Source organism: Tamandua tetradactyla, chromosome 25, assembly GCF_023851605.1.
Source record: "Tamandua tetradactyla isolate mTamTet1 chromosome 25, mTamTet1.pri, whole genome shotgun sequence".
NCBI classification, from domain to species: Eukaryota; Metazoa; Chordata; class Mammalia; order Pilosa; family Myrmecophagidae; genus Tamandua; species Tamandua tetradactyla.
Genome location: NC_135351.1, coordinates 21,533,644 through 21,558,103, shown reverse-complemented (window position 1 = coordinate 21,558,103; position 24,460 = coordinate 21,533,644). Strand labels below are relative to the sequence as shown.

The 24,460-nt window shown below is 38.1% G+C and overlaps 1 protein-coding gene across 14 annotated transcripts in view; it reads right to left on the bottom strand.

Moving 5' to 3' along the window:
- Window positions 1–24,460, bottom strand: part of RNF144B (ring finger protein 144B) — a 172,497-nt gene that overhangs the window by 42,518 nt on the left and 105,519 nt on the right. For 10 of the 14 annotated variants that reach the window (XM_077143470.1, XM_077143468.1, XM_077143469.1 and 7 more), the window contains one exon: window positions 19,528–19,728. The exons of the other annotated variants lie outside the window; for them this stretch is intronic. In XM_077143470.1, the coding sequence (XP_076999585.1) occupies window positions 19,528–19,692 (165 nt within the window). In that variant the 5' untranslated portion in view covers window positions 19,693–19,728. The remainder of the gene's footprint in view (window positions 1–19,527; window positions 19,729–24,460) is intronic. 14 annotated transcript variants of the gene reach the window in all.

The following is a 24,460-nucleotide window of genomic DNA, read 5'->3' as shown; positions in this document are numbered from 1 at the left end:
ATAGATCCACTGGAAACGATGGGACATTATTGGGAAGGGCAGGCTTTTGTAGAAAGTCCTGGGAAGAGAAGGGGGCACATAAACAGGAGGGTAGTGAACTTCAAAGACAGCATTCCCTGTGTAACTATACTGGATGTGGCAATGCTTCTCAAACTTGAATTCAAATCACTGCTAAAAATGCAGCTTCTAATTCAGTAGATCTGGGGTGAGGCCTGAGATTCTGCATTCTATATAAGCGCCCAGGTCTTGCTGATGCTGCTGGCACGCAAACTACACTTTGGGTAGCAAGATCTAGGACAAAGATTCTATATATTGACTGTATAATAGAATCGCCTGGAGAGATTTTTAAAAGTCCAATGCCTAGGCCATGTCCCAGACCAGTTAATTCAGAACCTCTGAGAGAAGGGCCAGTCATCAGTAATTTTTGCATATATAAAACAGTTGTATTAAAGTATACTTCACATACTTCAATCCACCCATTTAAAGTATACAACTTGGTGTTTTTTTGTTTCTTCCCAGAGGTGTACAACCATCACCACAATCATTTTAGAATATTTTATTAACCCCCAGAAGAAACACTGTACTCTCTTCTAGTCACTTCCCAGTACCCCAAACCCTCTCCCTCCCAGTCCTAGCCAACCACCAACCTCCTTTTCTGCCTGTATGGATATGCCTGTTTTGAACATTTCATATGCATTGAAACATACAACATGCGGTCCTTTGTCACTGGCTTTTTTCACTTAGTATAATTTTTTAAAGATACATCGATATTTAGCATGTGTCTGTACTTGGTTCATTTTTATGGATGAATAATATGCCATTGTATGGATATACCATATTGTAGTATCCATTCAGCAGCTGATGAACATTTGGGTTGTTTTTCACCTTTTTTGTTGTTACGAATACTCTTGTGAACATTTGTGTATAAGCTTTTATGTAGACATATGTTTTCATTTCTCTTGGCTACACACCAAAGACTAGAACTTCTGAGTCAATGGTAATTCTATGTTTAAACTTTTTAGAAATTTCCAGACTGTTTTCCAAAGAAGCTATACCATTTTACATTCCCATCAGTGTTCAAGGTTTCCAATTTCTTCACATCCTCGTCAACACTTACTATTGTCTATCTTTTTTATTTTAGCCATTCCAGTGGGTGTGAAGTGGTATCTCCTGTGATTTCGATTTGCATTTCTCTGATGTCTAATGATGTTGAGCATCTGTTCATGTGCTTACCGCTTATTTGTGTGTCTTCTCTGGAGAAATGTCTGTTCAGATCCTTTGCACATATGTTAATTGGTTTGTCTTTTTATTATTGAGTGCAAGAGTTCTTTATATATTCTAGATACAAGTCCCTTATCAGATAAACAATATGGAATTGTTTTTTCTATTATTCTGTGGATTGTCTTGTCATTTCCTTGATCATTTCCATTCAAAGATACAAGTTTTAAATTTTGATGAAGTCCAATTTATCTGTCTTTTCTTTTGCTACTTGTTCTTTTCTAAGATTTTATCTCCTTATCTAAGAAGGCTTTGTTTAATTGAAGGTCACAAAACTTTTCTTCAAAGTTTTAGCTCTTATATTTAGGTCTTTGATCTATTTTGAATCAATTTTTATCTACAGTATTAAGTAGGGGTACAACTTCATTCCTTTTAATATGGATATCCAATTGCCCAAGCAACATTTACTAAAAAAAAATTCTTTCCTCCATGAATTGTCTTGTCAGTCTTGTTAAAAATTGTTAAAAATTGATAAATATCTAGACTGTCAATTCTATTCCATCGATCTATATATCTATCCTTTTTCCAGCACTACACTTTCTTGATTACCGTTGGTTTTTAGTAAATCCAGAAATCAGGAAGTTTGAGTTCTCCAGTTTTGTTCTTCTTAAGATTGTTTTGGCTGTTCTAGGTCCCTTGAATTTTCAGATGAATTTAAGGTGAACCTGTCAATTTCTGCAAAGAAATCAGCAGGGATTTTGATAGGAATGCTTTCTATCTATGGATCTTTTTTGGGGATAATGCCATCTTAACAATATCAAGTCTACCAATCCATGAACAGGGGATGTTTTCCCATTTATTTAGGTATTTTTTCATCATTTTTTTTGTAGTTTTCACAGTATAAGTTTTACATTTATTTCATTAAATTTATCCCTAATTATTTTATTCTTTTTAATGCTCTAGTAAATGAAATCATTTTCAATGCCATTATTAATTGTTCCTTGCTACTGTATAGAAACAACAGATTTTTGTATATTGATCTTAGAACCTGTAACCTTGCTGAACTGGCATCAGAATTTTTAAACTATCCAAGTGATTTCCATGTTCAAGCAAGTCTGAGAACCACTAGTTCAACCATCCAGGCCTTTAGTTCTAATGAGGGAAGATACCTTTGTGCCCCTCATCCCTCTGCCCTTTCAGTCCTTGACTGATGCTGAGCCACACTGAGCTCCGGCAGATGGAGGACTACTCCCTAACCATCTCCATAAAGAAAAAATGCATAAGCCAGCTGCTGAAGAAACATAGCGTAAAGAGGACTTCAGGGGAAAATTACACATACAAAATTTAAAGCTCTGATTGAAAACCTTTCGATACTTTAACCCAAAATAGCGCTGTTACTTTTTCTGGAAAACTGTACTCAGTTCCAACTTTTAAGTTTGAAAACAGTCATTCAATATGGCAGATTAAATCTGGGCCCCAGTCAAAAGCACCTCAAGTTTCTCCCAAGCAAGAGTGATCAAACACTTCTATCTTTATCTTAAGGGATCATGAAACTTCTAAATTCAGAAACTCCGTGACAGATAGAGCTCTGCAGGGATAGCCACTGGAAATGCTGCTGCCTGGTCCCGTCCTCAAAACACCACCAGTCAACCCTGCAGGACTGGAAAAACTGCGTGCAGCCACTAGTATTAGAAAGATCCAAGTCTTAAACAGGCTTCTTCCTTGGCTATATGTATAAAAGAACCTATTCGGTTGAAGAAATGTGTATTAGAAAATGTGTATTCAGAGCAGCGTGCAGCCACTAGTACTCGAAAGCTCTGCTTCCAACAGGAGTAATTCAATAGCTCCTCCACTGACCTTTCAGAGGCTTTCCTTTTTCTCATCTGTCCTGTCTTTCTTAACAGAGGGAGGCTACAATTCTTCCACTAATCCCAAAGAGACCCATCTGTGCCAGGTGCTATCATACGACCCAGTAGACCTAGAAAAGCAACCAATGATTCCAGATGAAAGAAAACAAGTTTATATCCTTCCATATCCTCCAAAGAAACATTAGACTTCAGAACTGTCATCATTCAGCTGGTACCAAGGTCGCAGCAGGAAGGCCTCAGTGCAAGCGGTGAGAATACATATACCCTAGATTAAATACAGGCAGATGCCACTGAATTTATTCATCACTTCCTTCTTTCACTCCTTATGCACCACGAGAGAGAGTTATTTGGATTCTCTGAATCTCTCAGAATGTGCACCAATTCTCAGCAACACATAAAGGGACAAAATTCAAATTAATAAAAGGCAAAGAAACTCCTTCAGTATTGACATGATTTAGGGCTGGCCAAGTTCTCTGCTTAAAAATGCAACCATTCAACCTAATCTAAGCAAACTCACCAGGTGCTTACATTCGACTAGAGAATTCACAGTGACTGTCAACACTACATACCATGCAAAGATAGTACAATAAACAGATTAATAGATATGTGATAAAGCAAGTGGATTACAAAGTTAACAATTGGATCTAAAAGGTAGTCAGTATATGGGCATTCTGGAATAAAATAAAATCCCTTTACTTTCGTTGGATGTTGGAAAATTTCTTGATAAACTTTCAGAAATTTTTTTTAAAACTACAAAGAAAAACAAAGTACAATCATTTACCAAATCTCAGAATTTAGTGTTCCTTAAAGCAGGAATCGTTTTATTATTTTTAAAATAAAATCCCAGTATCTATGGCAATACTTAAGCCAGTGTTTTAAAGCATTATAGTAAAATAAAGTAATCTTAATTACTAACGTTAGGGTCTGAATAAATTATAGTAAGATAAAATCTTATAAATTAAAACTAATGATAGCAATATTAATTAATGACAATCTAAATTTTTGAATAAAAAATATTTACACTGTGTACATGAAAAAATGATGCTAACTCATCACCCAGTCCTTTTTTTTCTTCCTATGGTAAAACCAATAGGCAAAACAGCTCATATCAGTGGCCCCAAAGTTGGACAACTGCGATGCTTTTGGTTTCCTTGAGAGGCTAGTGTGTCTCTACATTGTATGATGGCTAAGAATGAGGCACTATCAGGTTAGAACAGACCTAAGTCTTAAACAGGCTTCCTCCTTGGCTATATTTATAAAACAATCTATTAGATTTAAGAAATGTGTATTCTGAAAAAGTAGAAAAGTTTGGACCATGACCAAGTTGATTATTAGAAGCCCTATTTTATTCCAGATTAATCTGAAATAATTTTATTCGACATGGCAAAGTCAGAATATCTTTCTATTTACAATTTAAATGACAACAAAATGAGACCATTCCTTACTTTATAATTTTTCTTCAAGAGATTATTCTGAAAAAAAACATTAATTTTTTTGACATTTCCTAAAAAAGTAAGTTCCTAGAAATCAGGGGGCTTTATATGTGGTGCTTTTTTTCCTCCATTTTAATTGCCATAATTTAAACCAGTCTTTTCCTTTCTCTTAGTAAATCCATATGCTTACATATTCAAGACCACTCTTGACTTTCTTGTTAAAAACCTAACTTAGTTATTAACCTTAAACTGCCACCTTCCAAATATTTTCATATAGCACTACATTTTAACAAATTAAGACTCAAAGTCATTCGACCAGTTGCTTCACAAGTATGTGTCAGTTGTTACAAAAGAAAGAGAGGAAGTATATGTACTTCAAAATACATGAGAGTGAGCAATTAATAAGTGCTTCACCAGTAAAGCCCTCCACAAATACCCAATGCATCAGAATTACTTGGAGTTTGTACTGAAACACATATTGCCCCATCCCCAGAGTTTCTGATTCAGTAGGTCTAATATGTCTAACAAGTTCAAAGATGATACTGATGCTGCTGGTCTGAAGCCCACACTGTAAGAATCATTAACCTAGAATTAAAACAGTCATTATATGGTGTTTTAGTTTGCCAAAGCTGCTGGAATGCAATATACCAGATAAGGATCAGCTTTTATAAAGGGGATTTATTCAATTACAAGTTAACAGTTCTAAGGCCTTCAAAGTGGCCAAACTAAGGCATCCAGAGAAAGATACGTTGACTCTGAAGAAGGGTCAATGTGCATCACATGGGAAGGCACATGGCTGGCATCTGCTGGTCCTTGTTCCCAGTTCCACAGCTCTCAGCTTTTGATTCCAGTGGCTTCCTCTCTACATGTCTGTGAGTCCTGATTTAGCTGCTCTGGAGCAAAACTCTGGGTTCTGTCTTGTGTAGCATCTCATGGGAAAGCACATGGTGACATCTACTGTGCTTTGCATCTCCAAATATCTGCATTTAGGTGCCTATTCTCTATTTCAGCACTCCACGCATCTCCAAATGCCTGTGTCTCTGTTGCTTCTTCTAAAATGTTTCCCCTTTTAAAGGACTCCAATAAACTAATCAAGACCCACTTTGAATGTGCAGTCACATCTCTATCCAATCAAAAGTTCACACCCACAATTGAGTGTGCCACATATCCAATGGAAACAATCTAATCAAAGTTTCTATCTTAAACAATAGGCCTGCCCCCACAAGATTGGATTAGGAAAAGAACACAGATTTTCCAGGGTACATAACAGTTTCAAACTAGCACATTTTACCCTCTGGACCTCAAAAAATAGACATGTTCTTTCCCTATACAAAATACATTCATTCTATTACAATATCAGAAAAGTCTTAAACCATTTCAGTAACAATACAAATACAATGCAAAGTCAGAAACAATACAAAATGTCATCAAAGTCAGTTACAGGCATGGTCTGTCCTAAGGTACAAATTCTTCTCTGGCTGTTGATCTGTGAAACTCTGAACAACTTATCTGCCTCCAATATACAAAGAAGGACTAGTCATAGGAAACATTTTCTCATTGCCATAAGGAGATATCAAAAGGAAAACAAGGGTCAAAGGTCCCAAACAGTTCCTAAAACTTGCAGGGCAACCTCCATTAGATTTCAAAGTCTGAACGTCACTTATAGAATAACATTTCATCCTCTGGGTTTCAGAGTGGCAACTCCATCCTCTCTTAGGGTTTACAAAGCAGCCCTATTCTGTCCAAATGTGAGTATGAGGGTTGCAACATTGGGGGGGCATTGGGGAGACCACCTTTTTCTCAGCTCCACTCTCTCCAAGCATCAGGGCAGCACCCAGACTCTGCTATCTCTGGGGCACATGCTCAATCTCTTCAGAACAATGGAGCAGATGCCAGGCTCCCCCCAACCTCTGGGAAATGTACTCTATTCTCTCTAAGGTGGCCAAATCTTCCTGGACATCAAGGCAGAAACCCCACCCTCTACTTTCAGAGCAAATTCACCCTTTCCATGTGGATGGAGGGGTCCACTCTCCAGGCCTGAAATTTCTGGGCTTCAGACCTTGGTTTCCATGATTTTCCTTTGAAGCCATTTTTTCTTCAGTCATCTCTTTTCTGTCCCTTAGTCCAAACTGAAAGTGATTCTGTTTATAGAGATCTCACAAAGAATTTGTTGGTTTTCCATATAACACATAGGGGTCAAAGCCATCAGATGATAGAACTTTCCACAAATCCTTTCTGGATCACTCCATCTCCCATCCTGGTTTTTTTTGAAATAGCTTACTGGTTCCATGTTTGACTAAATCCTCAGGTGTGGCAATAGCCTATATGTAATCAAGGAATTTCTGGAAGTCCAGAATTTCCCAGACCATCAATTTCAAGTTTCTCTCTATCTAAGATACTTATATTTTACTATAAGTTGCATTTTCCACCTTATTTTTGAAATTTCCTCAGCTAGATAGCCAAGCTCATCACCTTCAAATTCTACCTTCCATCCAATACCAGTATACAATTTTGCCAATTTCTCTGCCACTTTAAAACAAGGGTTGCCTTCCTTCTAGTTTGCAATGACACGCTCATCATTTTTTACTAAAGCTTCATTAGAAGTATCTTTAAAGTTCATATTTCTGTCAACAGTCTCTTCAAAACAATCTAGGCCTTTTCTGTCAAGCATATCACAATTCTTCCAGAATTTCCCCCTTATCCATGTAAAAAAAAACATTCCAACATATTTGGTATTTGCAGATTGCAGCACCCCACTTCTCTGGTACCAAAATCTGTTTGTAAATGCTGCCAGAATGCAATATATCAGAAATGGAATGGCTTTTATAAAGGGGATTTATTAAGTTACAAGTTTACAGTTCTGAGAACTAAAAAATGTCCAAACTAAGGCATCCAGATAAAGATACCTTTGACTCCGAAGAAAGGCCTATGTCTGTCACATGGGAAGGCACATGGCTGGTGTCTGCATCTTCTTCCAGCTTCTGATTTCAAGCAGCTCCTAGCCCCTGTGGATTCTTCTGGTTCTGGCTTGCTTAGCATCTCATGGGAAGGCACACGGCAATGCCGTTGGGATCTGCATCTCCAAATGTCCATGTCTATGCATCTGTTCTGTCAGACCTCCAAGCATCTCCAAATGTCTGTGTCTATGTTGACTCTGAAGCAACTGTGTTTTCTCCGGGACATCTCCCCTTTTAAAGGACTCAAGTAAACTACTCAAAATCCATTTTGAATGGGTGGAGTTACATGTCCATCTAATCAAAAAGTCACACCCACAGTTGGGTGTGTCACATCTCCATGGAAACAATCCAGTCAAGATTTCCACCCTAAACATTAGATCTGCCCCCACAAGATTAGATTAGGAAAACAATATGGTTTTTCTGGGGTATATAACAGTTTCAAACCAGCACATATGGGAAAGCAAAGGAAAGAGGGGTGATGGTGGAAATGAAAACATTTTTCAAGCTCTATGATGGCTACGGTACATGTCTCAAAACTATCTCATTTAATCTCTGAGATTGGTATTATACCCATTTTACACAAAGTAGTTTAGTAACTTGCCCTAAATTCCCATGACTAATAAATATAGAAGTTGGGATTTAGACCAAGGTCTAATTAAGACACAGCCCATCCTCGTTTTCCCAATACATCACAATGATATCCATGTGTCGGAAGTAAAGCATGAGAAAATACTAAAATCCTTCCAAACTGAAAAAACTATTTTTTTCTAAAGTTCATCAATACCATAAACCATAAAATAAAGTTTTTCAAAGGCTAGATACCATTGTATATTAAAACAACCCATATTTAACACACTACCTAGGAAAAGCAGATGTCATAGCTATAAAACATTTTTTTTCAGCTGCAGTTAAGGTCTCTGCACTATAGAGTCACCCATGAATTATACTCAGCACACAGGAGTCACTTGCAAACAACTCCCAGACTAAGGATCTGTTGGGAACACAAGTAAATTCCACAAGCACAACGTGGGGAGGAGGGAAAAGCAGCCTTTGGGAGAGTATCAGTCTGGTCTTAAGCTTGAATCTTGACTTCAGTATCAAATTCTGAATATACACCAAGTATACTGGGAACTTCCAGTTGTGTAAACCAGACCTCTTAATTTCAGCCTTGGGTTCTTCAAATAACTTGCTTGAAGTCACACAGTCAAAAATTCATAGCACATGGCAGATGCTCAATCCCTTCAATTTGGGCCAGGGTCACCAGTATATTCAGATTACACACTCTGTTCTCTGGAAAGCTCCTTGGAATCTTCTAATCAGTTGTTCCTTATACATCCCTTGTACCAAGTAAATTTAATATGCATAAACACAGTAACCTGCTGTTAGTTTTGCATTCACATGGGCCAGTCATTGCCAAGCTTTAGAAAACAACGGGTAGGGTTATAAAAACCTAATATGGGACTTGTTCACGCTAACAAATAAAATTTAAGGAGGACATATTATGCCCTAGGTACTTTCAACAAGGTTGATTTTATTTCACCCAAACAACTCTGTGATCCAGCAATCAAGAGTATGTATCTTGGGCAAGTTATGTAACTTTACACCTGGTTTCTTTATTTGTAAAATTGAGGATAGAGTAAATGGAAAAAAAAAAAAAAAAAAGAAGTAGGCTTCATGTATATTACATGGTAGGTACTCAAATGCCCCTAATTTTCCTTCTCTTTTTTTTTAATTGATGAGTAAAATGAGGGTGAAGGAGATTGAATGAATACCCTCAATTCACAAGCTAGTAACTCACACACATTTCCAGAAGAACCAAACCAAAATGACCTCTTCACTGAGAGGTGGGAAATAATTGTAAAATTATTGAGGCTTTTGGCTAACACAGAGCTATTTCCATGGAAATGAACCACTGACTATGTCTAAATGATTCAAAGAGGTATCTTGCACATCTGGAATCCACAACATAAGCCATATATAACCAAATGTTGGCGAACTTAGATGTCTGGAAAATTGCGTTTTAGAAGTTACCTGAATTTTCAGTCAACTTAAAGGTTTTAAATTTCCTTTTCCAACAGTAACATATTGTCACTGAACATAAACTTTTTATGTGATAAAATATCTTTCTTGCCTTAGACCATAATTATGAACATTATTTATTCATTCATCAATTTACGCCTACTGTGTATAATACACTTCTCTAGATAGGACCCATTTTTCTAACCTAGTACTCTGAATATCAAGGTGTAAAGTCAGCTGAAACTGTCCTAGCACTGGATATACTGTATTTTTTAAAGATAAATTCGTGAGATGAGCATGTTTTGCTACATTTACTTCCTCCTTGAAAGAGGAAGCAAGAATTAAACAATGAGATACGGTCTTTTCACAAGTCAGATTAGAGAAGGCGAAAGAGCGAAAACACCCAGATTGTCAAGGGAAGAAGCTCTCCTACACCGCTGGTGGACTGTGGCTGGTGCAGTAGTTTGGGAAAGTAGTTTGGCAAGACATACCAAGTAAAAATGCATATACCTTTTGACTAGGCAATTTGACTTCTAGAAAATTATGCTGGAGAGATATAGTTCCACATTTATACAAGTATAAACATTTTTATTGACAATAGCAGACACTGGAAACAACCTAAAAGTCCATTATTAGGAGGGGCATGGTTAAATACATTGATACAACTGAACCACGGCACACTATACAACACTTAAAAAGGAAGGATTAGATCTGTGTATTCTTACATAGAAATGTATCCACAATATATTAAGTTAAATTTGCAAAACTTGAGTTAAAGAAAAGTATCTACTGACAAAGATCCCATTTCTCTATTAAGTGTTATGGATTAATATGTACCCACATATATTTTTATATGTTTATTTATACACAGATAAAGAATCTATAAGTGGGTATAGGAGAACTGATCATAAACTCAATAGTTTTAAAACCAACTTGCATTACATTTATAAATAAAAATTTGCCTTTAAAAGAAGAGAGCAAAGAAAAGGGCTTTGGTTAACTGAATAAGACATAGGGAAATAAGTAATTGAGGATCACTATATTTTTAATTAACTCCTCTCCCCACGCCACCATCAGTGTGCATGAAATTGGTCACCAAAAACTTTGCATTTAGACAAAGCCAGTCTGGGATTAAAGCAATTCAAGGGAAGAAAGAAGCCAGTCATATGTCCTTCCTTTCTAACTTTTCTGCTGGGGCCTTCATTGTCTGCTGGCTTCTATTTCTCTGAAGAGGTAACTGGGAGGAACTGAAATCCTACACATCCACTCTTAAATTACCTCAAACCTTGTAGAAATAGTTTACGTGAAACTAGAGTAGCTATCTGGTTATAGCACAGAAGCCCCTGCCTATCTCAAATAACTTTGGACATTGGCCACTAGGTAAATGATTTGCCTGGGATTGCCGAGGGGGCCTCAAAATCTGAAAGCACAAATCCAAAAAGTTATTACATTAGTGAACGATCTTCCAAATTCTCTCACCCCCCTCCATGCTATTCCAGTCTTACCCATTTTTAGTCCATTCTCCGCCCTGTGCTGACGCCACCCTCCGTAGCCCATTCCTGAACAAAGCTTTTCGGTGGTTCCATAATGCTCTTTAACAAGGCATTCAAGGCCCTCAAGCCAGTCCCTGCTTGCCTCACCATCCTCATTCCCAAGCATACCCACACTCCAACAATAGCCTCTAGAAACTGCTTACAGTTTAGTTCCTCAGTAGGAGGAATTTATTACAAACTAATTAACACCTATTAATACAAATTAATTCAAAATGACAAAGCTACTGAAGAGAATAAAAATTAGATTTCAATCAGTTTTGTTCTAGAGAGCAGAACAAGCACTAACAGGTCAAATTTATATAGAAATTGGTTTTAAATGACTGTAGAAGGAAAGCTAGGTTGGAATTAAATAATAATTGAATAGCTAATGTATGGTATGCCCCGTTCCTAGAGGTTTTCAAGCAGAAGCTGGACGGTCACTCTAAAACCAATAGAACTATGCACGCTCACTTCTTCTAGGCACCAAACTAAGTGCTTTATCCTAGATAAATTACTAGAATCTTCTCTATAACTTTATGAGATGATTTACATAGAGATGATTGTAGAGAACCCCTTTTTTAAAGGCGTCCCTTTGCCAAAGTTGAACTTTCCAAACCACATATCAGTATGTGACGAGCTGTGCGATGACCTATTATTTATTTTATGGTGATTTATGCTTATCCCCTTAGAAGTTACTGCTCGAAGACATGATGGCTACCACCTGCTGGTCCAAGCCACTCTCATCGCTGATGTGGATTATTATCTTGGCCTTTTAACTAGTCTTCTAGCTTTCATCCTGTCCCTCATTTTCATCCTTGATCATTGTCCATGCAGCACAGGTCACACCACTCTGGGAGTCCAAACCTCTCCTTAGAGCAGCCTGCGAGGTCCTCACCGCAGCGTCACCACCACCTCTGCATCTGCACCTTCTGCTTCTCCCTGCTCCTCCCCACACAGTTTCCAACCCTAGCAGCCTCCTTCTGTATGTGAACCCACCAAACACACTGCCACCATAGGTCCCACACTGCCTTCCTCTGCCCAAGAGTCTTTTCCACCCAATGTCTCTATGGCTGCTCCCTCATTTTCACACAGATCTCTGATGGAGATAATATCTTATCACCGAGACTTCCTTGATGATCTGATATAGTGTCTACTCCTCTCCATAGCACTCCCTATTTCCTTTCACCCTGCTTTATTTTTTTCTCAGAACACATATCATCATCTGACTTCTATATTTACTGGTTGGAGTTGTTCCTTGCACTCAAATGTGAGCCCTTTGAAAACCTGGCCCTCATCTGATTGTTCACCTTTTTTATCCTGATGGTCAGAACCATATATTATACAATAAATATTTCTTAAATTAATGAAGCCCAGGCAGCTAGATCCATTGTGATCCAATGTGATTCCTTCTCTGAAAGGCTATACCAAACTGGTAGCCAGGAAAAGGAGAGAGAGGGACCGGAAGATCCCAAGTCCTTTCCAGTTCTACGACTATGATGCTACACAGTCAAACGGACCTTAATGGCATGATTCTTTTTCTGCTCACGCCTCTCCTGCCACATTTTATTACTTTCCTTGAATAAGTAAGTGGTGTGCATTCGGCGTGGATGAGATCATAGGTCCAGGAAGCCAGCTCCTCTTTGAGTCATCGCTAATCCATTTCTCATGCAGTTATAATTTGCTCTTATTCCTCAGATGCCATCTGACCCTGCAGCAGCTCACTTGACAGTGGAAAAATATAGTTATCAAAGTTGGCACTTTAAACCAGAGACTTCACTGATAAATACAAACGTCATTGTGGTCATCATCATTAGTTATAAGACAGTGAGTTCACTGAAGTCACTTTCCAGACAAAGATAAATTCACAGACCCATTATCCAAGACAAAGTTAAGGGGAAGCATAAAATAATATAATTTTGCAAGACAGTATATTTTAGTATCAGAAACCAAAGGACAGCAGAAGGCTTTGTAATTTATTTCTGTCCAATAGAAGTAGAAGAAATGCATTTGGAAAGCGAACCCGAAGAGCTGAAGAAATTTGAAGGCCTCAAGCAAGGAAAGGTCGACAAGATGCACAACTGGAAGAGGAGACAGAGAACAGTTCTGTGGCATCAGCCTGGAGTAAGATGCCTCATTATTTCTTGCAGTCCCAAAGAGCTCTCAGTAAAAGGTACTTAGAATGATAAAACCAAGCAATCAAAACAAGTGACTATATTACCATATTCTTCATTTAGAAAGCTCATAAATGAATAGTAGCTTGAGACCCTCTTCTATTTGAATCTTTTACAACCATCAAAAATGTGCCCAGACATTTACATTCAAAGTTGTATTGGTTTTGTTTTTCCCCATAAAATCTATGTTTAGGTCTTTAAAAAACATCCAGCTGGAACCATTCTTTGGAAAAATCCAACAGAGGAATTTCTCTCTCTATTCTAATTGCTAGCCTGTGGGTAACCCAGAAAAGTAGTGAGATTAAAGTCATCTATATAACTATCTTTTTCTACAAGGCTAAGAGGAAGCCAGGCAAATCTTTATAGGATTTTCTTTCTCTGAAATACATTTGAAAACAGAACAGCTGAGCATACTCCTGGGACTTAGAAAAGAAATAATAATGCCAGCTTACTATGGGTTTGGCACTATGCTAAATGCTTTAGTGGAATTCTCATCTGAGAACATAAGAATTCTGAGTCAAGTATTATCATCACCCTCTAAGAGAAGTATTATCTTCATCCTCTCCTCCCATCTTACAGATGGGGAAACTAAGGTTTAAAGAGACAAAGGAACTTGCCCTAAGTTATACACCATTAAATAGCAAAACCTGGATTGGACCCTGGATGGCCGTGCCTCCGTATCTGTGCTTTTAACCACTGCAAGGGAGGAGTGCAGGGGAGTAGGAAACCGGCCTTCTTCTTTCCTAATGCAGATAACAGAATCCAGGGAAGAACCATTACAGGTTCTCTGCTTCGTTTGCAAGTAACTAAACCTTGTACAAATGCACGTGCATGTGGACATACACACACATAAATCTACAAATCTTCCCCAACAGGAAATGTCTCCCAGGCTACATATGGGCTTTCCTTAAAGGTCACCCAACAAGCCGCAAGGGAAAGAAGGGCTTGGTTTCAAAGTTTTATACTTCCTCTCCCTTTTAAAACATTGGAAAACCCATTTGGCTCAGAGAAAAGACTAGTAAAAGGAGTTGTGACAACTTAGAGCCAACAAAATGTAATGGAAAAAAAAAAGGCAAGAATACAGCTGGACTTTATTTTCTTTTTGCCCAGCATATCTGGTCTTTAATCTGCACGGTAAATAGGCCATGCTCAGTATACCAACTCTTTTCAGGTGAAATTATCTAGGTTACAAAAACAAGCCACAACTGTGTTTTCATGATTCTTTAACTCATGGCTGGCAGAAATAGCTTCCAAAAAGAAATCAGAAAGACAAATATTACTCACAAAGGAGCAAACCCACCAACTTTTACTGCTTTGCTAACTGACTTTTGTGAATTTTTTTTCTTTCACTTGAATTACAATTGTGCTGTATCATCTGAAGGAGGGAGCTGTGGAAGCCACAAAAGGAAAGTTGAATTTTCCTATTTTTATTTAAATCCATGGGCAAAAAGAAAGACAGACAGACAGAAACTTTTCGCATAGCATTAGTTAGTAGACTAAAGCCCCGGATTTATTTAACCTTCAGAACAGAACACGTAATTGTATAACACCTCTCTTCATAATCCCAAAATATCAACTTCCTTGGCTCCATAATACACCCAGTGAGAGCTCTGCTCATTTCTGTCCTGTATATTCAACTTACCTTGCTTTACACTATGCTTCCTTCTATATAGAGTTACTCTAATAGCCTACCACAAACAATTTGCACAAATGTTAAGGAAGATGTTAAGTTCCCTTTGACAAGAAACCAGATATATTGATGGTTTATTTGAAGTAAATGTCCATTACATTTCTTTCACGGAATGCCACTTAAATCAAGAATTACCTACATGGGAAAAAAGAAGTATTTTCAAAGTCCCCTTGGAGGGATGGGGAGAAAGGAATATTCAACTTCCCCATTTGGAGGATTTCTGGTGATCTTGCAAGCAGTAGGGACAACCAAGTCAATGGGCTGAGCCCTCAATCTTGGGGTTTGCCCTCATAAAACTTATTCCTGCAAAGGAGAGGTTCAAGCCTACTTGGAATTTATGCCTAAGAGTCACCCCTAGAGAGCCTCTTTTGTTGCTCAGATGTCACCTCTCTCTCTCTAAGCCAGCTTGGCAGTTGAAATCACTGCCCTCCCCCTCTACATGGCACATGACTCAAGTTATAAATCTCCCTAGCAACATCGGACAGAACTCCTGGGATTTGCCAGGACCTGGAATCACGGGATTGAGAAAATCTTCTTGACCAAAAGGGGGAAGAAAGAAATGAGACAAAATAAAGTTTCAGTAGCTGATAGATTTCAAACAGTCAAGAGGTTATTCTGAAGTTATTATTATGCATTATATGTATATCCCTTTTCAGTTTATAGTATATTAGAGCGGATGGATGGAAATGCCTAAAACTGTTGAGCTATGTTCCAGTAGCCTTGGTTCTTGAAGATGATTGTATAATGATATAGCTTTAATGATGTGACTGTGTGATTGTGAAAACCTTGTGTCTGATGCTCCTTGTATCTAGGGTATGGGCAGATGAGTAAAAAATATATGGATAAAGGATGAATGAATGATGGGGGATAAGGTGTAAAATAAATTGGGTAGACTGAAATACTAGTGGTCAATGAGAGGGAGGGTTAAATGGTATGGGATGTATGAGCTTCTTTTTTTGTTTATTTGTTTCTTTTATTGGAGTGATACAAATGTTCTAAAAATGATAATGGTGATGAATACACAGCTTTGTGATGATATTATGGGTCAATGATTGTACACCAGGTATGGACTATATGTGTTTTGTCAATAAAAGATTTGTCAATAAAAATATTAAAGAATTACCTACATGGAATCATACAAAGCAGGATTCTTTAGAGCACTGCTTATAGGGGTGTTAACAGGAGTTCCACTAGGAAAGTTTGAATGCTCAAATGGAAATGATTTGTCAGGAAAAGATGAACAGGATCTCCCTGTTTTCCTTTGAACCACAGACTTTTTAGTGCCTCTAAAATACAAATATGCATCCCTCCAATAGGGGAATAGAAAAGTAGCAGTTGCCAACCTAATTTGATATGGAACACCCTATTCAAGGATCATCTCTGTTGCACAGAGCTGGTGTTCCATGGAACACCTTTGGGGAAGGGGGCATCTATTTAAAGACCAGGTTTCCCTTAAGTTGTGTGTGAGCTGGCTAAAAATCAATAGTTAAGTCCAGTGTTCAACATCTGTCTAGTCTGCATTCCTAGAGCACATTGAATCACAGATTTGGGGCACTGGAAAGCGTCTAAAACCTTCATTTTACAAATAAGAATTCAGAGGCCCAAAGATATTAAATCACCTGTCTAGTTGCACAAATGGGTTGGGACAGAGCCAAAATGGAGTTCAGTGATCTAGAAAACCAAAATCAAAATGGGCAAGGGTTCCTCTTAGGGAAGAGAGGATGGAATGCTTTAAAAGTTTATTAAATCTATGAAAATAAACCAGTAGAGCACCTTATCAAGCAGAAGGACCATTATATTTGGACCTTTCCTGAGGGGTTGGGGGGGGTGTCGGTATCTCAGCAAACCCATTTTAAATACATGGTATGCACAAGAAGTCTTTCCCAGTCAAAAATTGGGATATTTCATCGAATCACATTTAAAACTGGACCAGTATATGGAATATTAGAAAATGTCACAAATTTCTTTTAAGCCTTGAATGTCTTTAATTTGAATGCAAACTGAAGTGGGGAGGGAGATTAAACAGATTTCAGAAGGGAGGTAAAGTGGGGGAAGGAGAAGAAAAGAGAAAGGAGAGAGAAAAGAAAAAGAAGCACTTACAAAATAATAGAGCTGTATTTCAGGTAACTCTGATTCCAATTGCAAATTTACAGACACCAGTGTAATCAAACACATAAAGTCTACCTATTTTGGTAATGGGGTAACAGAAAGCCAGGGAAGGTTAATAATTTATACATATAAAAAGTTTGAAAGGTGGAGCGATATCAAAAATACTAAGACATTTAACTTTCTGCTTTTGAGCAACCTCCAACAATGAGGAAGTGTGAGCCGAGATGACAGAAAAACTCCTACCCCCAAATTGCTGAAGTTTGAGAAATGAGAAGCAGTTGTATTGTTTTTAATTAGGAACCAAGAGCTATTTGAACAATAGGATGGCAATGTCAGTTAGTCCCTTCCAGCTATGAAATACAACCCAGAATTGCTTGTGCATTCTTCCCTAAAAGTTGATGTACAAACTTCATATGCTCCTGAATTCTGCACTACTAAATCTAAAAGCCAAAAAAAAAAAGAATTTCATATCCTACTTTTAAACATCAGTAACCTCAGTCAAAAATTTCCATCCTGATTTTAACTGAACGTTGTGTTCTGACTCATTTGGTTCAAAAATTAGCAGGGATCCTAAACATGTGAGAAAGATAAATAATAATTTTTGAGACACAGCATTGAGAAACAAAGCAAGATCAAAGAAAACTCAAGTAGCCAAGCTATTGCAAGACCATTTCCTCACTTCCTACAGAGTAACACACAGCCACAAAATGAGGAAGCAGAGCCCGTGCAAATGTCACTTCTCAGAGAGGCCTATTCCCCACCAGCTATCGTACCACGTGCTCTCAACCCTAAACTCCTCCTCACTCTGCGCTATTTTTCTACAGCCCTTAATTATCCATTGCTATAATTTACCTGCTTATTACTTGTTGTTTATTGTTTAACTGTCTTTGATAGATTATAAATTCCATAAGAACAAGAATCTTTGTTGGTGTTTGTTTTTATCATGGGTGAATCCCAGGTGCCTAGAACAGGGTTGCATTTAGTCACTGCTCAATAGATATTTGTCAAATGAATGGACAAATGGATACTGTTCATTGCCATCTTAGAATTCCCTAGTCCAAAACATAAGAAAAGAATTTTTAATCACTTTCCTTGATTTTACCTAGAAATCATTCCAAGGCTTCTCCCCATCATAACCCTAATAAAAAAAAGAAAAAGGACATTGATATAAACTAGCTTGAAAATATGACATGCCAATTAAATAAAGTAACGCAAAAAGATAAGGTTGTTATCTGTTAAAAACAAAACAAGTATGCTTAGTCATCTAAGCTTCTTTATAAATGATTCTGCTTTCTGATGCTTCCTTTCTCTTCCCGTTCTCCTTAGTTCCCTGGATTTAAGCACAAATTGCTGTAACTAAACTATTCGGTTTCCTTCACAAGTCAGGGCATTAAACCCACAGTTGCTGATGATTGTTGCACTGGATTTTATAATAAATGTGAACGATCTGCTCATACAATGCCTACCAAAGCAGAGATAAATAACATGTTGTACCAGGCACTCCCCTCCACCATGCTGAATTGCACAACCTTCTTCTTGGCCAACTCTTACTCCATGCTCAGTTTAAACGTGTAGTTGATCCAAATACATACAGGGGAAAGTCAGGTCCTATAAATAGGCAAAGCCAACAGGGTGGTAGGGATTAGGATGAGTTAGAGGGCGTGTGTCCCTTCTAAAGGGGGCATGCATCATTCAGGACCACTTACACTTGCCAGATGGGAAGACAGACTCACAGTAGCTATATCTTTTTTCACTAGAAAACTATAAAATTCATCATTTGCAATTTCCCAATTACATTTCTGATATCCAGTACAGCATCTGGTACGAAGTAAGGAACACAAAAAATATTTGAATGAATGAAAATTTGAATAAAGCCACCAGGAAATACATAGGTTCACACTTCTAGCAGCTTTTTTGATCTCATCAGTCTGTTTCCTATCTTTATACCCCAATCTTTATACCCCAATTTTCAGGAAACTCAGTAATGAAGGACATGGGTATTGATACCAAATGTCAGAACAAAAGAAACAAGCTCACTCCCAGAAATCTTTGTTATGTGAAATAAGAAGCACTCATCTAATAAAAGGAGATACAATAGAGTAAAATAGTCGCATACCATGTGATTTGTAGGAAACAAGCAAATATAGAAAATTCAGATTGCTACCTGATTTCCCAGCATTCAAAATACCTGGTGAGCATTAACTCGGGCATGTTAAAAATGCATCTATTTTGTTCCTTAGCTAGACTCTTAGGAAGAGAAAGACTCTGTTTATTCAATAATTATTATTTATTTGTTAATTATTCAATAATTAAATTTTATACACATATATTACACTTTACTAAAAACCAGGAAACGTCTGATTTACTGCTTAATATATCATTTGGAAACAGATCCAAAGGGATTGCTTTACCAAGCAAGATCACATTTTAGCAAATCTTAACTTCTCAGTAAACCACAGAAATGTACACGGGGTTTTTACAATTCATCTCTTTGTATTTTTTCACAATGAAAGCATCAAGGGAAACTTACAGCTGTACAAAAGATACACTGGCATTCCTGGAGTGTGGTCATCTTGTCCAAAGAGTGTTCACACAGGCAGAGTTTGCAAGTGACGAGGGGAGCCAAAGCCAAGTCTCCAGGCGTCGGGTTTTCAGTGGTCATGGTGAGATAGTGGAGTTTACCAACCGAGCCCATCGGCCTGTCTGGATACTTCTTCAGTCTCCTCAAGCCCTACAGAAAAGTCCAAAGCCAAAAATAGGATATCCATTGATACAGTTCTAGTTTAATAAACACGTTTGTGGCCCAGAAAGAGCAAAATCCTCACCCTCATTCATCTCTAAGCATACGGCTAATGCATTTTTAGAACCATGGGCTATAGGGCTGGCCACCTTGGCAAAGCGTTCCTGGAGCCCTGACATTTAAGTTGACTTCATATCATGATTCACATCATATTAGCTATAGGAAGTAAAAGACCATTATGAACAAATAGTCCACGGAGGAGCCACCTCCCACAACAAATTCCACAAATATTCAAAAACAGGGTGTCAGTATTATACGTCCTCATGCACACACACTATTTCATTTAATCTTCTGCAACCATGATGAATATTTTCTTCATTGTATAGCTGAATCGAGGTTTGGGAAGTTAAATAGTCCACAAAGTTCTCAGAGCTCGTACAGGGCAGAGGAGAAATCACGTATCTGTCTTCTGAGGTCAACCAGTGCCCAGCCCTATACACCAGAGATCTCACAGTTAGATATTATGTGGAGGGCTGGAGCAGGTAGAGAGAAGGTTTGGGGGGTATTAGAGAGAGAGAGAGAAAGAGAACAAATCCCTGACTACAGGTATCCTTAAGATCACCCAAGCTAGAATAAAATTTGTCTCCTTGCCCAGCATGATTATAGGAAGGATATTTCTATTCAGAAAAAATAAAAATTACTACTGAAGTCCTTCCACTAGATTGTTTCTGTTCAGAATATTAAAAACTTCCACATCAGGAAGACCATGATTAAACAGATGCAAACAATTTGGCCGATTAAACAAACAAATTTGGCCATTGAATTAATTGTAAATAACCCCTTCTCTAAGAATCTAATTCTTTCCCTCCTTGTTTTTAGACAAAAGAAATCACTAACAAATACATGGCATTTGCTACATAGCCCACAATGACTTCAGTCTCAGTACGTAGGCACCAAAGTACTAAGGGGGGAAACCCCAAATTGAATTAGATGAAAAGAAAGAGGCTTATGTGATGTTTGCGTGTACTTTGCCAGCACTGACTGGGAAGTCAATAGTAACTAACTCTCGTAACTGGAAGTATTTGAGGTTTTTCATCTATTCCCTGAGAAGCAGTAGAAGACTGGATTAGAGCTCAATTAAATAGGAGGCTAACTAATAATTTCTCAGTCTTACAATATGGAAGACAGATGATATTTCTTGGCAAAAGTCCAATGCGGTTCAAGCCACAGGGCTCTGATTTGAATCACTACTGATGAGCTAACAACCAAGAAAAAAGGAAATTCAAATCAACTTGCACATCAAATTCAGGATTTGGGGTTTTTAAAAAAAACCTCTCTTCAGGGACCAGATGACCAGTGCACATCTACTAATATGGGAAAAACAATTCTGATCCGTACTCTAAGAGGGCATGAGCAAATGGGAACCTGTGCAGCCTCACTAGTAATCAGAGAAATGCAATTACTCAAGTATATTTTCTATCTCTTAATTACTTTTTAAGATAATAAAGCTTAAGTGAATGATTTTATTTTCTCTTCCCTCTTCCCAGTTTACGCTTAGACAACTACCATTCGTTTTGTCCTCTAAGACTTCCCCCCACTTCCAGACCACACACAGCCCATCAGCCTCCTCCAGAGCTGTCTCCTCATCTGTGTTTTCTCAACATCTTCTAGACAACATATTCTGAATTCTCTCTCCCCTCAAAAAGAGATGTCCCAATTCAAACAAGAAGAAATGCAGCCAGCAAATGCTTCCTGACTAGGGAAGGAGGGTATAATATAGTCCAGAATCAGCCACACATGACAAATTTTCAACTACACTTTTGTAATTGAGCATGTTTGAAGGTACTTATGGCAAAGAAAAGGTAAACTTACTGCTTCAACCTAGCAACAGGCCTGTGTATTCTTCAAGGAAGCCCAGGCTTCCTCTCAACAAAACCCGAATTATTTTTTAGAAGGACACATTATAACAGGCCAATTTTTTAATGCACTCTTTAAAAACTGCAGAAGTGAAGACATAACTAGATAACCAGTCTTCTTCTGAAGGCATAACTAGAAATAAGTCCATCAAAGCCGTCATGAAACATAAATCTTGTCTCTTGCCTCATCCATAAGTTTCCACTCCTTAGTTTGTGAGTTACCTGCCTATAGGCAATGAAAGCATTTTTTATGACATAAAATCCTTTTACATAGCAAAGGTCCACTTTGTTTAAATAAACAAATAGCTTTTGGGAATGTAGCTCTAGGCAGTACTTGTGACTCAGTGGGACAGAGGAAAGAAGCTTCATGTTCCACCTCTTTGACATGTGACCAATCCAAAATAAGTCTTCAGAAAGAGGCGATTTTTGTGTACTTGAAAGCGGTTAAAACGAGAAATGTAACATTGTAAATGTTACCACAATAAAAACTGAAAAGAAAAAAGTCATTTCTGTTTCTGCCTACTCCTATTCATTAAAGTGGTGGCTTTTGATGTTTTTAAAGCAAGGGAATGTATAAAAGCAAACATTTATACAAAAGAGGCACCATAGACTAGTGGTGCTGTTGCAGCAAGAGTAGGAGGCCAGGGTTCCACTCCCGGACCTTCCCCTCTGCAGCCCCCAGACACGGTCACAGAGGCCGAGGGCTCCGCTGTGCCCAGCTGGAAAACCAGAGCTACGGTTTTTCACTTTGGGACAAATAAGCCAATGAATGTTTTAAAAATGAATGATCAGCCATAAAAAAGTCATGAAGTGCTGACAGCACCTTGAAGACATCATTTTGAGCAAATTAAGCCAGATACGGACAAATATCGTATGATTCCACTTACGTGAGATATTTAGAATAAGTAAATTCATAAAGACAAAAAAGTAGATGTGAGGTCATCCCAGGGGCTGGAGGGAGGAAGACAAGGCAGTCATTGCATCATGTGTAAAAAGTTTCTGTTTTGGGTGATGAAAGAACGGCAATGGGAAGTGGGGATGGTGGGACAACGCTGTAAGAGTGGCTAATGCCACTGAATTGTACACTGATAAGTGGCTAAAATGGCAATTTTTATGTTATACAGATGTTACCACAGTAAAATAAGTTAAAGTAACTTACACCTAGTGGGCATTTCATTAAAAAAAAAAAAAAAAAGGATATCAAACAAGAAATCCTTTCACCATTGATTCATTGGAAATTGACTCTTCAAATAGCAGACAGGTGAAGGCTGAGGCTCTCTAATGAATCCACTACTCCTATCCCCCCTCTAGAGATAATGTTTGTAAGTGGCTCAAAGGTTTCCTAGAGTTTCTTCCTTCATGTCTTGGTAAGATTCAGTGGGCCCCTACAACATGACACCACTGATAGTAGAAACCAAGGCCAACCCAAACTACTTAGTTAAATGGCACAAAGCTCAGAGGGATTGCAGACAGGAGGACTGATGATTTCCCACAGCCCCAGCTCCTCGGATTCCTCTCCTTGGGTGACACCTTTGTAGGTTGACTGGCAATTCATGTCCACTCTTCTCCCAAGTTTCAGGCTAAGCCTTCCTTCCAGAGAGGAATGAAATTCTCACGGGCTCACTTTGCTTGTTTTGCCCCGTACCTCAAAGTTTCACCCAAAATAAGAAAATGACTTGAATTACCTAACTTAGTGCTTGATTTGAAAAAGTAACTATAGCCAAACCCCAACCAAAATCATTCCAGCCAATTCTAAAGAATACCTAGGGCCTTATATAAGATTCCACAACAGTTCCATGCATTAGGGTAACTTTCCAGAAACCTACAATGTCCAGATGGGTCCCTGGACCAGATAAGTCCTGAAATGCAGAGGGCCCAGCCTCTCCAGAACACCAACTAGTTTCATCCCCTAATCCCATGTTATCAACAGCCCCTTCCAAAATGGAAAAGTTAGAATGGGCATAGCCCAAATACCTTTGAAGAGTGAAAGAAAGATCAAAGGTGATGGTGGAGTAAGACAGAGAAGGTACGGTTTAACAAATGAATATGAGTGCCGAAACTTTATATTAATATTTCTTTTTGCCCCCAGGACCTTAGAGCAGGCAGAAATAACAACCTGAAATTGTGGAATTGTAACCCATACCAAACTCTGAAATCTGTTCTATAACTAATTAGGATGTGCTTTGAAATTTACTGCTTTTTTGGTATATATATATATATTTTTAAAGTCCATTGTGACGATAAAAAAATAAGAAAAGCCTAAAAAAAGATACAAGAAAAAAGTATAACTACTTTTACAATTATTAAGGATGTGCCTGTGCCTCTCATTGGGTATTGAGAACCCCTTAGGAAGAGAATTTTGGCAGAGACTATAAGGGGGTCTATTGAGAAGAAGGGAAATAGACAACTTCTTTCAGGTTTTTACTTTCTAAGTTTCGTGGCAGCATTGGGGTGGTAAGGGCAAGAAATGTATAACCAAACTCCATCCAAATTATAGAGGTATGAATGTCTTAAAAATACCTAACCATATAACAGGACAGCCAGGGTACAAGGAAGGAAAGCCACTCTAAAACATCTGCCTTGGCACTCAGTTCCCAGGAAAGGAGAACCAGCAGTTCTACTTTCTCTCTGTGTGTCTTGCACTATAAAGTGTTCATTATATGAGAAGAAGCAAGTACTATCTGATAGGAAAGAACAGGAAAGTCACTTTTTCCCTCATGTGTTTTCATTAGAATTGCGAAAGAAAGGAATACTTCAGAAGCTGTGCAAAAAGCACAGGAGGTATAAGGAATTTTCACATTCTGCTG